This window comes from Lolium perenne, chromosome 5 (genome assembly GCF_019359855.2).
Source record: "Lolium perenne isolate Kyuss_39 chromosome 5, Kyuss_2.0, whole genome shotgun sequence".
Classification (NCBI taxonomy): domain Eukaryota; kingdom Viridiplantae; phylum Streptophyta; class Magnoliopsida; order Poales; family Poaceae; genus Lolium; species Lolium perenne.
Genome location: NC_067248.2, coordinates 182,995,703 through 183,015,299, shown reverse-complemented (window position 1 = coordinate 183,015,299; position 19,597 = coordinate 182,995,703). Strand labels below are relative to the sequence as shown.

The window sequence follows — 19,597 nt, the reverse complement described above, 5'->3', positions numbered from 1 at the left end:
AGGTCAAAAGAACTCGGTGGGAGTTGGATGAAGCGAATCAGACAGACGGAGGCGAAACGACCCCAGGTGGCGCGCCCAAAGGGGGAGGGCACGCCACCTGCCCTAGTTTCCACCCCCTTCACCTCATGGTGTCCCAGTTTAGCTCATTTTATTCGTCTCGAAAATTATGAAGCGTGGCCCCTGACCTTCCCTCATATGTTTTGATATGTTATATGAACTGTCACGCCATTTTCATATGCTAAATGAACTTCCATTTTTATCTGGTATATGAATTGTCATGTTTCAACTAGATGTATGAACTATCGGACGTTTTCATTTTCGACGTGAGGCTATAACAAGCCCACCTTTTCATTTTTGATGCGCGACCACATAAAACTATGCATTGAACATATAATAATAATAGATTTTTGACTTAGTATAAATTTTGTTTTAGAATTGTGTCTTTTAATTAAATACATATGAATTTTACCAATTAGATAAATTTGTTAAGCCGTGGCGAAGCACGGGCATTCAACTAGTAATGGCGATAATGGCGGGAAGCGGTGTAAAGGGCGGGGCAATGTAGGCGGGAATCTGACAGAACTGGTGGAAAGATGTAGGCACATTCGCTGCCAAGGCTAGTCCGCGGTGATTTTCCAGCCGTCCGACGCCCCGCTAGCCTCCCTTTCTACCAGTTTCGGAAAAGTTGGGCTGCCCCGGATGAAAAATTAATTTGGGCGCTGCGGCTGGGCGCTATTTTTGACGTCGACACTCACAAAAACGTATAGGAGGTATTTGGGGAGGGCGAGTGGAGATGATGTAAAGATGGTTGACAAGAAACATGATGCTCCTACAATGGAAAATTTGAAAAGAAGGAGAAATAACCTGTGGCGGTTAATAAAATAAATGCAAGTTGCGAGTGATTGACGGAAACCTGCCATTCCCCACTTGCAGCGGCTGATGCAACGATGCTCTGCGGAATATTCGCGGCACCGGCGACCAGCAAACACCGGAACCTCCAATACGTTCCCGCCACGACTCAGACGCGTAGGACAGATACGCCACGTGGCCTCCTCTGACTGGCGGAACAGGCACGCGCTGCCCTGTTTGCTGAGCCATCGCGCACAGCCCATCCAGATCGTATTTAATACCCGGTGCAGCTACCCTCGGTCCCACATGGCAGTGTGCCTCATCTCTTTGCGTTCGTCGTCAATTAGGAGGAGGAGGAGTAAGAGCGAAGGAAGCACTAATCAAAGGTCTAAACAGTCGCAAAGAGGACTTAAAAGGGCAATTAGCATCCGGAGGCGGATAAACAATGGCGGGTTCGCTATAAAGGAGCTGCTCGGGCCTCCAGTCCTCCTCCCCGCCTCCCATTTCGCCCACTCCGACTCCGACCTTCGACCACACTCCACAGCCAACCAACCACCCACCAAAAAGCCCACGAACAAACCCAGCGAACACACAAGCCTTCCCGTGAGATTGAGCGAGGTAAGATAGATCCGAGCGAGTTCTTGCGTCTCCAAGGTAAGCTTCTCTGAATCTCAATCCCTCTTCCTCCCCTCCTCTTCGTCTTCCTTCTCGTCGGTCACAGAGCAGTCAAGTTCCAGGGCCTTTTAGATCCCGGGCTTCAGATCTGTTCTTTTTTTCTCTTCTGTCCTAGTAGCTTGTTAGTTGCTTGCCAAGCGAGGTTCTTTTTCCACGCCTCCTTGCAGCTCGTGTCCAGATCTATCACCAAAGCCACCTCTTTTTGCTGTGGCTCTTGCTGATCTACCTTTTTTTCCTCTGCCTGTTCTACGTTTTGGTTTGGAATCCAGGCAGATTTCTCTCTTGTTTTTCCAAGAAACATCAAAAAAATCCAAAAAAAAGTTTGTCTTTGAAGAAGCTAGAGTAAGATGGCAGCAGCCATAGATCTGTCCGGGGAGGAGCTCCTGAGAGCGCTCGAGCCTTTTATCCGAGACGCCTCCGCCTCCCCTCCGCTCCACTCCCACCTCAGCCCCACCTCGCCCTTCTCCTTCCCCCACGCCGCCTCCGCCGCCGCCGCCTACAGCGGGTACCAGTACGGGGTGCAGGCCCAGGCCCAGGCCGAGCTCAGCCCGGCCCAGATGCACTACATCCAGGCACGCCTCCACCTCCAGCGCCAGAACAACCCGCCGGGCCACCTCGGCCCGCGGGCCCAGCCCATGAAGCCCGCTTCCGCAGCAACGGCGGTGGCCACCCCGCCGCGCCCGCAGAAGCTCTACCGCGGCGTCAGGCAGCGCCACTGGGGCAAGTGGGTGGCGGAGATCCGTCTCCCCCGCAACCGCACCCGCCTCTGGCTCGGCACCTTCGACACCGCCGAGGAGGCCGCCCTCGCCTACGACCAGGCCGCCTACCGCCTCCGCGGCGATGCAGCGCGCCTCAACTTCCCCGACAACGCTGCCTCCCGCGGCCCACTCCACGCCTCCGTCGACGCCAAGCTCCAGACGCTCTGCCAGAACATCACCGCCGCCAAGAACGCCAAGAAGTCCACCGCCTGCCTCTCCGTCTCCGCGTCCACCGCCGCCGCAACATCGTCCACCCCCACCAGCAACTGCTCCTCGCCCTCCTCTGACGACGCGTCCTCCTCCCTGGAGTCGCCCGAGTCGTCGCCGTCGCCCACCACCGCCGCCCCAGCAGAGGTTCTGGAGATGCAGCAGCTCGACTTCAGCGAGGCGCCCTGGGACGAGGCCGCCGGATTCGCCCTCACCAAGTACCCCTCCTACGAGATCGACTGGGACTCGCTGCTCGCCTCCAATTAACACCCAGCGGTCTTCAGCTACTACTTCTACTACTAGTTCTTAGCAGATTGTTAATGGTCGCCGCGACGCAGATGGCATTTTAGACACTCTGCGCTGGCTTTTAATTAGTGGATTAGCTCTAAGCCTCTAATCCTTCTTTTGTTCCTTGTGTAGTAGATCTCTCTCCGATTCGTTCTCTCGTTGTACTAGGGTTTGGTTAGTGTTCAAGTCCCGGAGGGGTGTCAAGCCGGCGTTTTTGTGCCCGGCGCTTCCGGTGGTCGGTCACTGGTCAGTGACTCCGGCCGGTGAAGTCCGTTGCTATGTCTAGGCCACTGCTCTGCGTATTGTAACAGTGGGTGAATGTCTTGTAAAATTAGCTCGTCAAAAAACCTTGTAATGTGGATTATATTATTTTGTTGTTAGTGTTGTATCAGTTTCTGTCTTGTGAAATTCGTCAATTGATGTGAATCGCATGATGATCCCTATTATTCCCCATGGTGGAAGATTTGTCTCAGTTAATAGCTGGCCTTTATGCGGATTGTTCAAACTGTGAGCTACATGCAAAATGGATGTTTCTCTTCGCAGTTGCTCAATTTCCTTTCGAAACTTGCAGATTGATCTCGGACGTTCGGGTGAACAAACTTGTTCCGACTGTGATGTATTTTTCCTGTTGGAAATTAGTGTCATGCCCTTTGTGCTCGGTCATCCGTTGCTTGGGAGCTCGTCGCACCTCATTTTCCGCCAACGGAAAAAGAACCAAAAAAGAAGAAGAGAAAAAGGGCAACCATCTCTCTCACCACATCGCTCGCATGATAATTAAATATTATAACGACGTAGTAGGTCGTGCAGATGGCGCCGGGCTGGACGTGAGCTGTGAGGCACGAAGCTTCGTGATCCGATATTTTTTGGCATTTCTTTCTCGGCGATTTTGAAGGAGACGCTCCTCGACGCAGAGTGGTTCAGACGACGACGTGATCTCCCTTGTCGCATACCGGAGCGCCGTTGCAGAGCTGCCATGCTGAATGAACCCACGTCGTTTTCGTCAGGATTGCCCGCGCGTTCCAGAAATCGCCCACGGATGTGAGATCAGGTTCTGTTTCTCTACTCCCGTGCATCAATCCATGGTTCGTTAGGGCATCTCAACCGGCTCAACCTTATTTGCTGCTTTTAGAACTAAACATCATTTACCATGTTCAACAAGTTTAAGTCCACGAACATGATCTGGTACTCCTCGGTGAGCAATTAAACCTTGGCTTCAATGGTTTGGATTTTAACAGCTCTTTTTGTGAGGTAAATGAGCTTGCACATGTAACCCGTTTTCTCCGGATGAATGCTAGTTAAGTGCTTATTGTGCATGCAAACGGTGCAAACAGTATGAACCGCATACACCAACCCGGCCGAGGAAACCGTGTTAGACGGAAACCTGTCTAAACCACAACAACCATTGCTTGAGCCACTGTCTTCGATATCAATGATAGACAATACATTGCCCCCTTTCGCCGTGCTTGAGACCCTTTTTGTATGTAGCATAACATAGTTCCCACATGGGACAATCCTCCATCTTTATTTTTGAAACAAATACAGCACGAAAAACACCTACTGTGTCATTTAGCCCTAAGCATAGTGAGAGAAAAAAATGTTTAAATCCGGCAATACATCTTCGTCTGTTAGGAGTATTGGTATTGAAGATGTAGACATTCTTTTGATCCGAGATACTCCAACAACCAGTGATCATAATCTGCTTGAAGTATGGCAACAAAAGATTGTCCCCGTTCTCCATCAAACAATGGCACAATGTGAAGATGTTGTTCTCATGACATTACTAGCTTGAAGTACTCCAAAGTTTGGGCAATGAACTTACAGCTGTCGTGATATCATCTGATCTCCTTAGCCATGTACGTACCCTCCAGTCCTTTGGCTTCCTTTTAGGACGGCGTCGTAGGCATTATCCATAACCACATCGCCCTCATTGCTGGCATATCCACGGCTGTGATATCACCCACGGGAATGACCCCGAAGGGACTAGATGCTGCATCGATATTGTGCCGTGGAGTACAACTTACGAAGAGGACCTCAAAGAAAAATGAATTACAACCTTGTCCCGATGCCTTGAACAAAGGACCTAGACAGCAACAAGAAATACGATCTGGTCCTTCATCTTATCTCCCAAGAGCGTGCCTTCGAATGCGACCAGCCACTCCACCACCGGGGACGCTACCACTTGGGGTAGAGAAGCCGATGAACGCTGCGACGAAGGGAGAAGGCCTCCATAAGGGCACGCCGGTCAGGAGGTCGCACATAATTTGACACCAATTTCTTTGTCTTAGATTTTGGAGTGGTCGCCTGACGACCATTAGGCAGACTACCAACGTCGCGCGTCGGCTTGGAGGCAGCTCCTAGCAGCATAGCCCAGTCCCCTCGTAAAGGCATACACCACAACACTAAGAGCATCTCCAGACGCGTCCCCCAAATGACGTTTGGGAACGGCAGACAAGAAATGGAGAAAAATGTGTTCCAGTCGCGTCCCCCAAAGCTAAATAGCGCCTCATTTTATGTCCGGCGTCCCCGGTAGAGATTACTCCCCACATGTCATTCTCTTTCCCTACACTTTCTTTCACCTACTTTTCCCACATGAGGTGGTCCCCTCTATTAAAATGCATACATCCAGATGCTGTTTGAGGGACGCGGCTAGGAAGGGCCCCTTTTTTTACATATTTTTAGTCTCATTTTGTCCGACGCTCTCTCCAAACGTGCCCCAAATCGTCGTGCCGAACGTTTTTTGAGGGACGTGACTGGAGATGCTCTAAAACTACTATATAAAAAGGAGCTGGCGCCGCCGGAGAGAGAGAAGTGGCACTAGGGGCGGTGGGGAGGCTATCAAAACGTGGTTGTGAGGGCATCTCCAGCGGCGCGATGCATTTTAGCGTCCGCGCGCGTCCGTTTGCGTCGCCCGAAATGGTCGAAATCGCCCGCGCGTCCGTTTGCGTTGGGGGTGGCTCCAGTGGCACGACACATTTTTTTGGCCGAATCATTTTTTTAATACATGAAACATAATTTACATAACATGAAAAAAACCCTACTGCTGCTCCTCGTCGCTGTCGAGCACGATGAGGTCCGGTAGCACCCACGGCCAGTTGCCATCCGGGGGAGCGTACGCCGGGCGCGCCGGTGGTGCTGGACGTGGAGGAGGCGCCCAGAGCTGCGGCGGTGGAGGCGCCCAGAGCTGCGTCTGTGGCGGCGGCGGAGGTGCCCAGGGGTATGGTTGCGGTGGTGGAGGCGCCCAGGGTTGCGGCTGTGGCGGCGGTGGAGGCGGTGCCCAGGGCTGCGGTTGTGGCGCCGCCGAGTCCTGTAGTGCCAGTCGAAGGGCTTCATCCTCCGACAGGCCCGGCGGCATGACGCCGGTGGCGTACCGGGGCAGCGGAGGTTGCACAGGCGCGTTGTTCTCGGAGACGAGGACGCCGAGCTTCGCCATCTCGTCGTCCGTCATGTTCTCCGGGAACTCGAAATTGCGGCCCTCCGCCACGGCCTGCTGCCATTCGTGGAAGACGGCCGCGACGTAGTCGTCGCTGTCGTCCTTCACCTCCTCGTTATGGTACGCGAGCGCCTCGATGTAGTCGTCCTCATCGTCGTACGCGGCGTAGGCGTCGTCGTCGCGGTCGTCGTCGTCATCGTCGTTGTGCTGCGCGCGCATCGCCGCCTGCTGACGACGACTCGGCGCCTCATGTCGTCATGGACGAGTCGGCGGTGCAGACCCGAAGGGAAAATCCCTGTCACCCATGAAGCCCGCCCTCCTTCTCTTATCCGTCTCGGTCGACAGATACATACGCCAGCTGTCGGAGTCGATGGCGTACGCCGGATCGTCGTGGAGGTCCGGCGGCAGGTACCGCCTCCTTCGCCGGATCTCCGCGCTCTGATCAGGCTCGCGCGCAGGGACGGGAGGGATGGGCACCCGGCGGCAGCTGAGCCGCCAGCCGCTGCGCTTGCACGCCGGCCCAGCGCTCGCACGACATCCATTTGTCGTGCATGAGCCTCCCTAGCGTGACGGGGAGCGGCACCCTCTTGCAGCCGCTGCCGGAGGCCTCGAAGTCGTTCTTCTTCCTCATGGCGTTGCGGCGGTGGTGGTGCAAGTTGAGGTGTGGGGGAAGGAGGAACGCGACCGGTGGTCTTTAAGCGCGGCCACGCGCGGGATACGATGGCATTGAAGGCGGCGCAGAAGCCCAACCACCGCCCGCAAGTTCGCGTGCAGAACAGGCAGCCGCGCCATTGATGGCGAAGGCTGCGGCGCAGATGCGGAAGCGCTGACCGCCGAAGCGATGTCCTCGATGCAGGCTCGCTGCCAGGCGGGCCCGGTGGAGAAACGAGCGAACACTTTGCGCGTCCGCAGAGACACAAACCTGACGCATATTTGGGCCAGGTTTGCGTCTCCGTGGACGATCCGGTCACTTTGCGTCGTCCCGCTGGAGGGGTGCCAGATGCATTTCCGATCATGACGGACACAAACGGTCGCTGAGCGTCCGTTTGCGTCGCGCCGCTGGAGATGCCCTGTGGAGAGACAAGTGGCCACATCAATATTGAAACCCTCATGCTGGGTACTTAGAGCATCTCCAGTCGGCGTCCCACAAAAAACGTCCGGCACAAATGATTTAGGGCACATATAGGACCGCGCCGGACAAAAAGAGATCAAAAATATGTAAAAAAGAGACTTTTCATACAGCTGCTCCTCAAACAAAGATCCCATGCACGCATTTTAATAGAAGGACCACCCTCATGGAAAAGTAGGTGAGAGAAATTGTGGGGAAAGAGAATGGCGTGTGGGGACTAGGGGCTGCATGCATGCATGTGGGCATTGTTTTTCTGTCCGGCGTCCCCGGTAGAGACTCTATGCATAGAGTCTCTACCATAGAGTCTCTACCGGGGACGCCGGACACAAATAAGGCGCTATTTAGCTTTAGGAGACATACGCAATTTTCCCCATTTCTTGTCTGCCGACACGACTACATGCTCTAAGTGGTGGGCGCCATAGATGGTATGCCGTGCGTGCATGAATGCCTTGTCATAGTACTCCTACACACAAGTGGACATCACAAACCGCTTTGTCGTGCCTGGCATTCTGGCGCGCGCGGATCAAAACGGTGGAACATGATCAGTTGGTTTGGGTCAACTCCGCTGGAGTTGAGCAATGAACTTGCAGCTGCCCGCGCCCGGCGCTTCAGCCAAGTAGAGGCGAAAAGGAAACGCGGAAACGGACTGGCGGGCGGAGGGCAGATCAGCAGAGTATCCGGGAGCGTTGAAACGAGGGGCGCGAAAGCAGTATATTTTCCCGCCGGAAATCGGCGCCCGCGCACTCTTCCTATTCCTCCTACCCTCGCGCAATTGAATGGAGAACGAATCCGCGTAGGCTCCGCGTCCGCGTGAACGCAAAGGTGGGCCCCGTGACGTGACGTGGCGGGCCCCACCAGTAGCCATCACCGGAGTGGAGAAGGAAGAAAGGAATCGTCTGGAGACGTGGGGCCCAGCGGCAATGCCCGGTCTCATCTCATCTGGCTGTGCACGCCTGCCTCATCTCGTCTCGTCTCCGGTCAAAAAAGGAAACGGGATGCCCCGAAACAGTGCGGATCACTGCCGCCACCCTTTGTGTGTGTGTGTGTGTGTGTGGATATGTTGCGTTGCTTTGGCATGTGGTAACTGGCACTTTGAATGCACACACACGCTCCTGCTCCTAGCCTACAATAGTGTAGTGTGTCATCCTATCCTTGCTGTAAATGCAAAGAGGAGTAGGCGGGCACACCAACCCACTCCACCAAACTGCCGTACATCGCTGCCCCCTCTGCTTGTAGCTAGGCCCCGCCTATCACGGCCATTCTGAATTTCTGCTGTCCCCTCCTCGCTGCTCACACATTCTATTCGCGCCATTATTTACAAAAAAGAGAAGATGCCCATCGAGAGAACCCATGGTGTGTTCTTCAAGAAAAAATGGTGGAGAGCATCTCCCCTAAGCACCGTTTGGGGAGGCCACCGCTAGTTGCCGTTTTTGTGGCACCTCTATTTTCAGCCGTGTTTTTCAAATGTATATTTTTTTAAAAAATCAATATAATCAGAAATACTTGAATTCATTTAAATTTTTTTATATTACAGAATTTCAATGAAATCTGACTAAGTTTTAACGTAAAATATACTAACGGCGCCTGCGGTGGCCTGAGCGGTCATAATAATAGTAGAAGATGCAGTCGTCGTCATGCATGACGTCGTGCTTGACAAGAAGGTCGGTAGGGTTCCTCCTTCACCGCGCCGTTGGGTCCACCTTCACCGTCGTTGCGTGTAAGGTTGACGAGAGACTTGCCGTTCTCGCGGATGGACATGGAGATCACGTCCTGATCGATGTTCCCCGCCCAGACGCAGTGGCCGTTCAACGACGACATGAACACGTCGTTGAATCCCGGCGTGTCGTCGGGGTCGTTGCTGCTTGCGACGAGGCACTATCGGTAGAGTAGCGTCCCAACCTACGTGTCGGTCACTGGTGTGACGAGAAGCCCATGCGATGGCGACACCAACGGGGAAAGCGTCATCTAAATCCTTGGGGAGCCATTGCGGAGGCCGTTGACGACGGTGAAGAGTGTGCGTCCATCGTCCTAGCACGCCCCGGAAACGGGTGTGTTGTGGGTATACTTCATGGGTGTACCATCGATAGTGCCTAGATCCGGCAAGCCCGGGTGGCCCATAGACGGTGATGTGGCATGTGGCCCATCGGGCGGCCCAGTTGTTGTTGATCCTGAAGGATGAAGTCCAGCCCAGGATAGGGAAGCCGGATCCTAACCGACCTTCGGAGGAAGCCGGATCCATGGAGGCCCATAGGGAACCTGGATCCCGTTCGACGTACATGGAAGGTGGATCCTTGACGTACACGGCAAGACATTGTACCGTAGTTAGGCAACCTGTAATCCGGCTAGGACTCTCCATGTAAACCCTAGATCCGTGCGCCTTTATAAGCCGGATCCTGGGAGCCCTAGAGGTACAACCACAACTCTTTGTAACAACGCGAAAGCGCCCAGATAATTCCAGACAAGCATCAGTAGGCCCTATCATCGTGCAGGTGTTCCGAAGCTGGGTAAATCGCGTACCACCGTCCCGAGTGCACTCCGCCCTATGGCCCCTACTTCTTCTCCCCCTCGTGAGGATCCCACCTCCGAGGCACCGTCGAATAGGCAACGACAGTTGGCGCCCACCGTGGGGCCAGCGGCGTCTGGAGGCTCGAACCGGGAGGGTTCCGCCATGGGAAGCTACGACGACACCATTGCTGTGGGGCGCATCCTTTACGCCGGAAACCTTCCGATCGTCCCTCCGGACGAGTGCTGGATTCCAGCCAAGACAAACCCCGTCAAGCTCTCCATCGTCCCAGTCGGCGGCATACACATCTTCATCGGCGAAACCTTCGATTCCGACGGAAACGCTCTGGTAAGTAACGCTGACGCGATCGCCGCTGAGAAGGACGCAGTCGCGAAGATCCGATCTGAGATGCAGGAGCTTCCCAAGGAAGATTCCACCTTAGATCTGGAAAAAACAAAACCCACCCAATCCGCCTTTGAGCAGGAAACCAAGGTGGAAGACCGATGCAGAACCACCTGGGTTTCCCAGGTGTTAGAAAAGCAAAGGTGTCACTTCGTGCATTACCTCGCACATACCGCTGGAACCGCTCCTCCTCCGGAAGACGCAGGGCCCATGCAGGTTGACGATACCGGAACCGACGACGCCCCGGAACAACACGAGGCTGCCGGAGATAGCAGCGCACCGGATCAGCAGGATGATGCCGGAGAAGAATCAATCTTGGGCAATGATACGCGTGAAGCACACGTCCGTTGGGAACCCCAAGAGGAAGGTGTGATGCGTATAGCAGCAAGTTTTCCCTCAGTAAGAAACCAAGGTTATCGAACCAGTAGGAGTCAAGGCCCACGTGAAGGTTGTTGGTGGCGGAGTGTAGTGCGACGCAACACCAGGGATTCCGGCGCCAACATGGAACCTGCACAACACAATCAAGATACTTTGCCCCAACGTAACAGTGAGGTTGCCAATCTCACCGGCCTGCTGTAAACAAAGGATTAAATGTATAGTGTGGAAGATGATGTTTGTTTGCGAAGAACAGTAAAGAACAATGTTTGCAGTAGATTGTATTCAGATGTAAAAGAATGGACCGGGGTCCACAGTTCACTAGTGGTGTCTCTCCAATAAGAAATAGCATGTTGGGTGAACAAATTACAGTTGGGCAATTGGCAAATAGAGAGGGCATAACAATGCACATACATATCAGGATGACTACTATGAGATTTAATCAGGGCATTACGACAAAGTACATAGACCGCTATCCAGCATGCATCTATGCCTAAAAAGTCCACCTTTGGGTTAGCATCCGCACCCCTTCCAGTATTAAGTTGCAAACAACAGACAATTGCATTAAGTATGGTGCGTAATGTAATCAACACAAATATCCTTAGACAAAGCATTGATGTTTTATCCCTAGTGGCAACAACACATCCACAACCTTAGAACTTTCTCACCGTCCTGCATTCAATGGAGGCATGAACCCACTATCGAGCATAAATACTCCCTCTTAGAGTTACAAGTATCAACTTGGCCAGAGCCTCTACTAGGAACGGAGAGCATGCAAGAACATAAACAACACATATATGATAGATTGATAATCAACTTGACATAGCATTCCATGTTCATCGGATCCCAACAAACACAACATGTAGCATTACAAATAGATGATCTTGATCATGATAGGCAGCTCACAAGATCTAACATGATAGCACAATTAGGAGAAGACAACCATCTAGCTACTGCTATGGACCCATAGTCCAAGGATGAACTACTCACACATCAATCCGGAGGCGATCATGGTGAGGAAGAGTCCTCCGGGAGATGATTCCCCTCTCCGGTAGGGTGCCGGAGGCGATTTCCTGAATCCCCCGAGATGGGATTGGCGGCGGTTGCGTCTCTGGAAGTATTTCCGTATCGTGGCTCTCGGTACAGGGGTTTTCGCGACGGAGGCTATAAGTAGGCGGAGGGGCAGGGTTGGAGGCGGTGCGGGCCCCTCCTTGGCCGCGCCGCCTTGGTGTGTCGCCACCTCGTGGCCCCACTTCGTATCCTCTTCGGTCTTCTGGAAGCTCCGTGGAAAAATAAGACACTGGGTGTTGATTTCGTCCAATTCCGAGAATATTTCCTTTGTAGGATTTCTGAAACCAAAAACAGCAGAAAACAGCAACTGGCTCTTCGGCATCTCGTCAATAGGTTAGTGCCGGAAAATGCATAATAATGACATAAAGTGTGTATAAAACATATGAGTATCATCATAAAAGTAGCATGGAACATAAGAAATTATAGATACGTTTGAGACGTATCAGGCAACCTCAGCCCAGTCTCCGATGACGCCTCCTCTATGGATACAGAAGAGTATAACCGCCTCACGAAGGAATTGGAGGACGAGGAGGCAGCTGAGGCGGAATCTGCCCCGCCCAAGCAGGTCCTCGCAACCTTGGCGGCGCTGGATCAACGGGAATCAGAGGATGAAAATACCCACTCCGACCCACAGCCATCCCATGCAGGATCTCCGCTCTCGCGGGAACGACCGCATAAGGAAGTCTTGTCCCCAGAAGAACTGGTTGAGCAAGCGGGCATGGATGCAATTGCACACTCGGATATCCTCAACAAACCCATTACTCCCGAAGACACAGCAAATGCGGAAGCCCTAGAAGCCAAAAGTCAGGAGATGCTGGCCACATCCAAAAAGTTTGCCACCACCGCAGCCACAATGATTGACGAGAGGAAAGAGGCCGTGAACTTCGTGGGCAATTTTCTCCAGCGAGAGCGTGAGATGGACGAATCACTGGCGAAAGTCAAACAACTCCGGAAGCATTGGGAGGACAAGATCACTGAGGCTCAACAAGAGGTCGATAAGATCAGGCGAGAAACTATAGTTCCCCGTAAGATCACCTTCGCAACTCCGACCGAGCAACAACCGTTCGCCACTCCAAAGGATAATATGAAGAAGGCTGCGGAGATCTTGAAGAAAAAAGACGAGGAGATCGACATCGACTATGTCCGTACGCTCGTGGCTTCAGCAATGAAACAGCAGAGCAAGGCAGATACTTCGCGCAGGTTGGAATCCAACCCGGATCATTGCATCTCTACCGCGCAAAAGGACGCCTACGACAATCGCCATCGCGATGATGAATCGCGAACCGGATCCTCGGAACGCAGAAGGAAAACCAGAGAACACCCAAATCCAATCCCTGTACCATCAAAGACGCCTCCGTCAGATCCGAAAAAAGGAAAGGATGCAATGTACACTGGTAAGGACAAGTACCGTAATCCCTCACCTCCGCCTAACGGATACCCGCGTCCTCCACCTCCTCGCCGCCGTAGTTCAGCCGAAAACACCAGACCCCATGGGCCTGGTGGAATCAATATCCACGACAACGTGCCACCCCCAAGGAACAGAAACAGGGAGCGAACGCCGGAACCTCGCCGGAGCCAGATCAATGATCGTGAGCCTGGGACCAGGAGGAGTCAGAACGAAGAACGCGACCCGGAGCCTTGCAGAAGCCGGAACGGCGAAGGTAGCCAGCACCAATGTGAAGGCAGCCATGGAAGCCGGAGTTAGCATCGCGAAGGGCGAGGAGAATCAGAAGGCGGAAGCAAAAGGTCGCATCGGCCCCCTCGCAGGTCTCCCTCACAACCACCTAGCGGTGGAGGAGGAGGTGGAGGTGGAGGCGGTGGCCGGAGATCTCGCTCACGCTCAAAATCCCCCCGCAACGGCTCGTGTGATGCGCGGGAACGTCTCAATGAATACAAAACTGACTACATTGGCCCAAAGTGCTTTGGCAGGATGATTCGAGAGGAACCAAAGCCAAGGATGAACCTCAAGCTATCCGGAAACCTGAAGAACTATGATGGCACGGAAAGGCCGGATACCTGGATCGAGGATTACTATAATGCAGTAACCTTTGCCGAAGGAACCCCTAATATCGCCTGCCGCATGCTTCAGCTGTACCTTGTAGGTCCAGCCCGGATCTGGCTCAGCGACCTCGAGAAGAACTCCATATTTTGCTGGTTTGACCTGAAGACAGCCTTCGAAAAGCACTTCAGGGGCACCTACAAGAGACCTGCCACTACAAGCGACCTACATGCATGTATCCAGAAGAAGGGAGAAACATCAAGAAACTTCCTCACACGATGGTTGGCAACCAGGAACGAGTGCGAAAACGTTGACAATCGCACAGCCATGCACACCTTCATAGGTGGATTGCAGAGAGGAGGACTGCTGCGGCACAAGCTCACTTGCTTGGTCAACGCAAATAAACTGACTTTGGATGACATGATCACCATTGCCAGCGATCACACTGCCGCCGATGACGACGCATGCGGAGATCTCGCAGCTACAGCAATTCCCCTGCATCAGCAGAAGAAGAACCGTGATAACGGTAACAATAGCGGCACTAAGCGGAAAAATCCCCCTGATGACCAGAAGAGTGGCGGATCCGAGATGGTCGCCATGGCTTTCCAACGCGGAGGTCAAGGATGCGGAAGAGGCCGCGGTCGCGGAGGCGGCGCCGGCAGAGGCCAGCAGCGTGGTGATGAAGTCACCGCCGCCGGAACCCGTACCCCCCAAACCTATGAGGAGTACAGAGACATGCCCTACCTGGCCCATTTGGATCCGACTACGGGAAAGTTCACTCACACTAACCGCAACTGCAAATGGGTCAATGATCTAAAAAACGACCCGGAAGCAGGGTACAAGCGAGCCCGGAAGCACCGCCCACGCGGCAAAGGAGGCAAGGGCAAGAACAAGGACAAAGAAGAAGACAGTTCCGAGGCAATGGATGAGGATGATGCTTCACCGGATCCCAAGGAAGGATCCACAGCTAAAACCAACCCCTTCGGCAAAAAGAGTGCAAGCGCGTACCACACCTTCCTCGGAACCCCAACAGTCCGCGCTAGCAAGTCAGCTTTCCGGATCCTGAACGCCACAGTTCCGGCTGTGCCGCAGTATGTCAGGTGGTCGGAAATTCCGTGCACATTTGATAGGCAAGATCATCCTACCATTGTGCCAAAAAAGTGCTATGCCTTGGTTGTAAGTCCCCGCATCGACGGCTATGACTTCTCCAAGTGCCTCATGGATGGCGGAGCCAGCCTGAACATTATGTACCTGGAGACTCTAGAACGGATGAACCTTACCAAGGAACAGCTCAAACACAGCACCACTGAGTTTCATGGTGTAGTTCCGGGTAAAAAGGCGAATTCCCTTGGTAGCATCAGACTTCCCGTGGCCTTCGACGATGTCAATAATTTACGCGAAGAAATGATCACGTTTGAGGTCGTGCCTTTCAAGAGTTCCTACCACGTCATCTTCGGCAGGCCCACCTACCACAAGTTCCACGCAAGAGCGTGCTACATCTACAACAAGCTCAAGATTCCGGGTCCCAATGGTATGATTACCGTATCCGGAGACTACAAGAAGGCTCATGAGTGCGAGTTGGGCGAAGCCGCCTTCGTAGAGTCGGTGATATCTGGAGAGGAGCTGCAAGGCTACAGAGCCGCGGTGGATCCGACAGAGATGCATACCACCAAGAAGCAGATCTCCGAACAGAAAACTTCGTTCAAGGCCGCGATAGAGACCAAAAAGATCGACTTCAAGGAAGGAGATGCTACCAAGCAGGTCTCGGTCGGAGCCAACATGGACCCCAAATAGGAAGACACGCTCATCGAGTTCCTCCACGCTAACATGGACATCTTCGCATGGCAGCCTTCTGACATGTCCGGAGTACCTAGGGACCTCGCCGAGCACTACCTCAACATAAATCCGGGGGCTAAACCGGTGAAGCAAGCTATGCGACGCTTTGGAGATAAGAAGCACCGCGCCATAGGAATGGAATTAGAAAAGTTACTAGAGGCAGGTTTTGTAGTAGAAGTTATCCATACTGATTGGGTCGCAAATCCCGTCCTTGTACCCAGAAAGAATTCTGAAATACTAAGAATGTGCATCGATTACTCCTGCTTGAATAAGCATTGTCCGAAGGATCCGTTTCCCCTGCCGCGCATTGACCAGGTCATTGATTCGACGGCAGGGGCGGAACTTATGTGTTTTCTTGACGCATTTTCCGGGTATCACCAGATCCGGATGAAGAAGTCCGACCAAAAGGCGACCTCGTTCATCACCCCGTTTGGCACTTACTATTACGTTACCATGCCTTTTGGTTTGAAAAACGCAGGTGCCACCTACCAACGTACGATGCAGCGGTGCCTGAAAGACCAAATTGGCCGGAACGTGCACGCTTACGTCGACGACATCGCGGTCATGACCCGGAAAGGATCCGACTTGATCAGCGACCTCACAGAAACCTTTGAGAACCTCCGACGGTACAAGATGATGTTGAATCCGCAGAAGTGCGTCTTTGGCGTTCCAGCTGGAAAACTCCTTGGCTTCATCGTCTCTAATAGGGGCATTGAGGTTAACCCGGAGAAAATCAAGGCAATCATGTGCATCAAAAGGCCAACTTGTCTCAAAGATGTGCAACGACTAACTGGTTGTGTTGCAGCAATCAGTCGGTTCGTTACCGTCTTGGCGAGAAGGCGCTACCCCTGTACAAGCTGCTAAAGAAGACAGACAAATTTGTCTGGGACGACGCAACGGATGCAGCACTTCAAGGGTTGAAGGAAATACTCACCTCCCCACCCATCCTAGCAGCGCCAGAAGAATCAGAGCCCATGCTCCTTTATCTGGCAGCTACCAACAGAGTCATCAGTCTCGTCATCGTGGTGGAGCGACAGGAAGAAGCTGATACGTCTCCGACGTATCGATAATTTCTTATGTTCCATGCCACATTATTGATGTTATCTACATGTTTTATGCACACTTTATGTCATATTCGTGCATTTTCTGGAACTAACCTATTATCAAGATGCCGAAGTGCCAGTTGCTGTTTTCTGCTGTTTTTGGTTTCAGAAATCCTAGTAAGGAAATATTCTCGGAATTGGACGAAATCAAAGCCCAGGGGCCTATTTTCTCACGAAGCTTCCAGAAGTCCGAAGGAGAGACGAAGAGGGGCCACGGAGGGGCCACACCATAGGGCGGCGCGGCCCCCCCCGTGGCCGCGCCGGCCTGTAGTGTGGGGCCCCCGTGCCGCCTCTTGACCTGCCCTTCCGCCTATAAAAAGTCTCCGTGACGAAACCCCAGCATCGAGAGCCACGATACGGAAAACCTTCCAGAGACGCCGCCGCCGATCCCATCTCGGGGGATCCAGGAGATCGCCTCCGGCACCCTGCCGGAGAGGGGAATCATCTCCCGGAGGACTCTACGCCGCCATGGTCGCCTCCGGTGTGATGTGTGAGTAGTCTACCCCTGGACTATGGGTCCATAGCAGTAGCTAGATGGTTGTCTTCTCCCCATTGTGCTATCATTGTCGGATCTTGTGAGCTGCCTAACATGATCAAGATCATCTATCTGTAATTCTATATGTTGCGTTTGTTGGGATCCGATGAATAGAGAATACTTGTTATGTTGATTATCAAAGTTATGCTATGTGTTGTTTATGATCTTGCATGCTCTCCGTTACTAGTAGATGCTCTGGCCAAGTAGATGCTTGTAACTCCAAGAGGGAGTACTTATGCTCGATAGTGGGTTCATGCCCGCATTGACACCGGGGACAAAGGATGTAAAGTTCTCAGGTTGTGTTGTGCTGTTGCCACTAGGGATAAAACATTAGTGCTATGTTCAAGGATGTAGTCACTAGTTACATTACGCACCATACTTAATGCAATTATCTGTTGTTTGCAACTTAATACTGGAGGGGGTTCGGATGATAACCTGAAGGTGGACTTTTTAGGCATAGATGCAGTTGGATGGCGGTCTATGTACTTTGTCGTAATGCCCAATTAAATCTCACTATACTCATCATGATATGTATGTGCATGGTCATGCTCTCTTTATTTGTCAATTGCCCAACTGTAATTTGTTCACCCAACATGCTGTTCGTCTTATGGGAGAGACACCTCTAGTGAACTGTGGACCCTGGTCCAATTCTCTTTATCAAATACAATCTCGCAATACTGTTCTACTGTTTTCTGCAAACAATCATCTTCCACACAATACGGTTAACTCTTTGTTACAGCAAGCCGGTGAGATTGACAACCTCACTGTTTCGTTGGGGCAAAGTACTTTGCTTGTGTTGTGCAGGTTCCACGTTGGCGCCGAAATCCCTGGTGTTGCGCCGCACTACATCTCGCCGCCATCAACCTTCAACGTGCTTCTTGGCTCCTCCTGGTTCGATAAACCTTGGTTTCTTTCTGAGGAAAACTTGCCGCTGTGCGCATCATACCTTCCTCTTGGGGTTGCCCAACGAACGTGTGAAATACACGCCATCAAGCTAAATTTCGGCGCCGTTGTCGGGAGATTAAGACACGCTGCAAGGGGAGTCTCCACTTCTCAATCTCTTTACTTTGTTTTTGTCTTGCTTAGTTTTATTTACTACTTTGTTTGCTGCACTAAATCAAAATACAAAAAAATTAGTTGCTAGTTTTACTTTACTTGCTATCTTGTTTGCTATATCAAAAACACAAAAAAATTAGTTTACTTGCATTTACTTTATCTAGTTTGCTTTATTTACTGTTGCTAAAATGGCCAACGCTGAAAATACTAAGTTGTGTGACTTCACAACCACAAATAATAATGATTTCTTATGCACACCTATTGCTCCACCTGCTACTACAGCAGAATTCTTTGAAATTAAACCTGCTTTATCAATCTTGTTATGCGAGAGCAATTTTCTCGTGTTAGTTCTGATGATGTCATGCCCATCTTAATAATTTTGTTGAATTATGTGAAATGCAAAAATATAAAGATGTAGATGGTGATATTATTAAACTAAAATTGTTCCCTCTCTCATTAAGAGGAAGAGCTAAAGATTGGTTGCTATCTCTGCCTAAGAATAGTATTGATTCATGGACTAAATGCAAGGATGCTTTTATTGGTAGATATTATCCCCCTGCTAAAATTATATCTTTGAGGAGTAGCATAATGAATTTTAAACAATTAGATACTGAACATGTTGCTCAAGCTTGGGAAAGAATGAAATCTCTGGTTAAAAATTGCCCAACCCATGGACTGACTACTTGGATGATCATCCAAACCTTCTATGCAGGACTAAATTTTTCTTCACGGAATTTATTGGATTCAGCTGCTGGAGGTACCTTTATGTCCATCACTCTTGGTGAAGCAACAAAGCTTCTTGATAATATGATGATCAACTACTCTGAATGGCACACGGAAAGAGCTCCACAAGGTAAGAAGGTAAATTCTGTCGAAGAAACCTCTTCCTTGAGTGATAAGATTGATGCTATTATGTCTATGCTTGTGAATGATAGGACTAATATTGATCCTAATAATGTTCCATTAGCTTCATTGGTTGCACGAGAAGAACATGTTGATGTAAACTTCATTAAAAATAATAATTTCAACAACAATGCTTACCTAACAATTCTAGTAACAACTATAGGCCATATCCTTATAATAATGGCAACGGCTATGGTAATTCTTATGGGAATTCTTACAACAATAATAGGAGTTCACCCCTGGACTTGAAGCCATGCTTAAAGAATTTATTAGTACACAAACTGCTTTTAACAAATCTGTTGAAGAAAAGCTTGGGAAAATTGATCTACGTGCTTCTCACGTCGATAGTCTTGTAGCAGATGTTGATCTTTTGAAATCAAAAGTTTTGCCTAATGAGAATCATCATAATAAAATTACTACTACAGCAAATGCCATTCAAGTTAGAATTAATGAGAATATAAGATTAATGGCTGAACTG

The 19,597-nt window shown here is 51.3% G+C and overlaps 1 protein-coding gene across 1 annotated transcript; it reads left to right on the top strand.

Moving 5' to 3' along the window:
- The first annotated feature begins 1,320 nt into the window (after positions 1–1,320).
- Positions 1,321–3,168, top strand: LOC127301164 (ethylene-responsive transcription factor RAP2-4). Its single transcript, XM_051331387.1, has one exon. The coding sequence runs from the start codon at positions 1,872–1,874 to the stop codon at positions 2,754–2,756; it is 885 nt and encodes a 294-aa protein (XP_051187347.1). The 5' UTR covers positions 1,321–1,871; the 3' UTR covers positions 2,757–3,168.
- Positions 3,169–19,597: the final 16,429 nt, after the last annotated feature.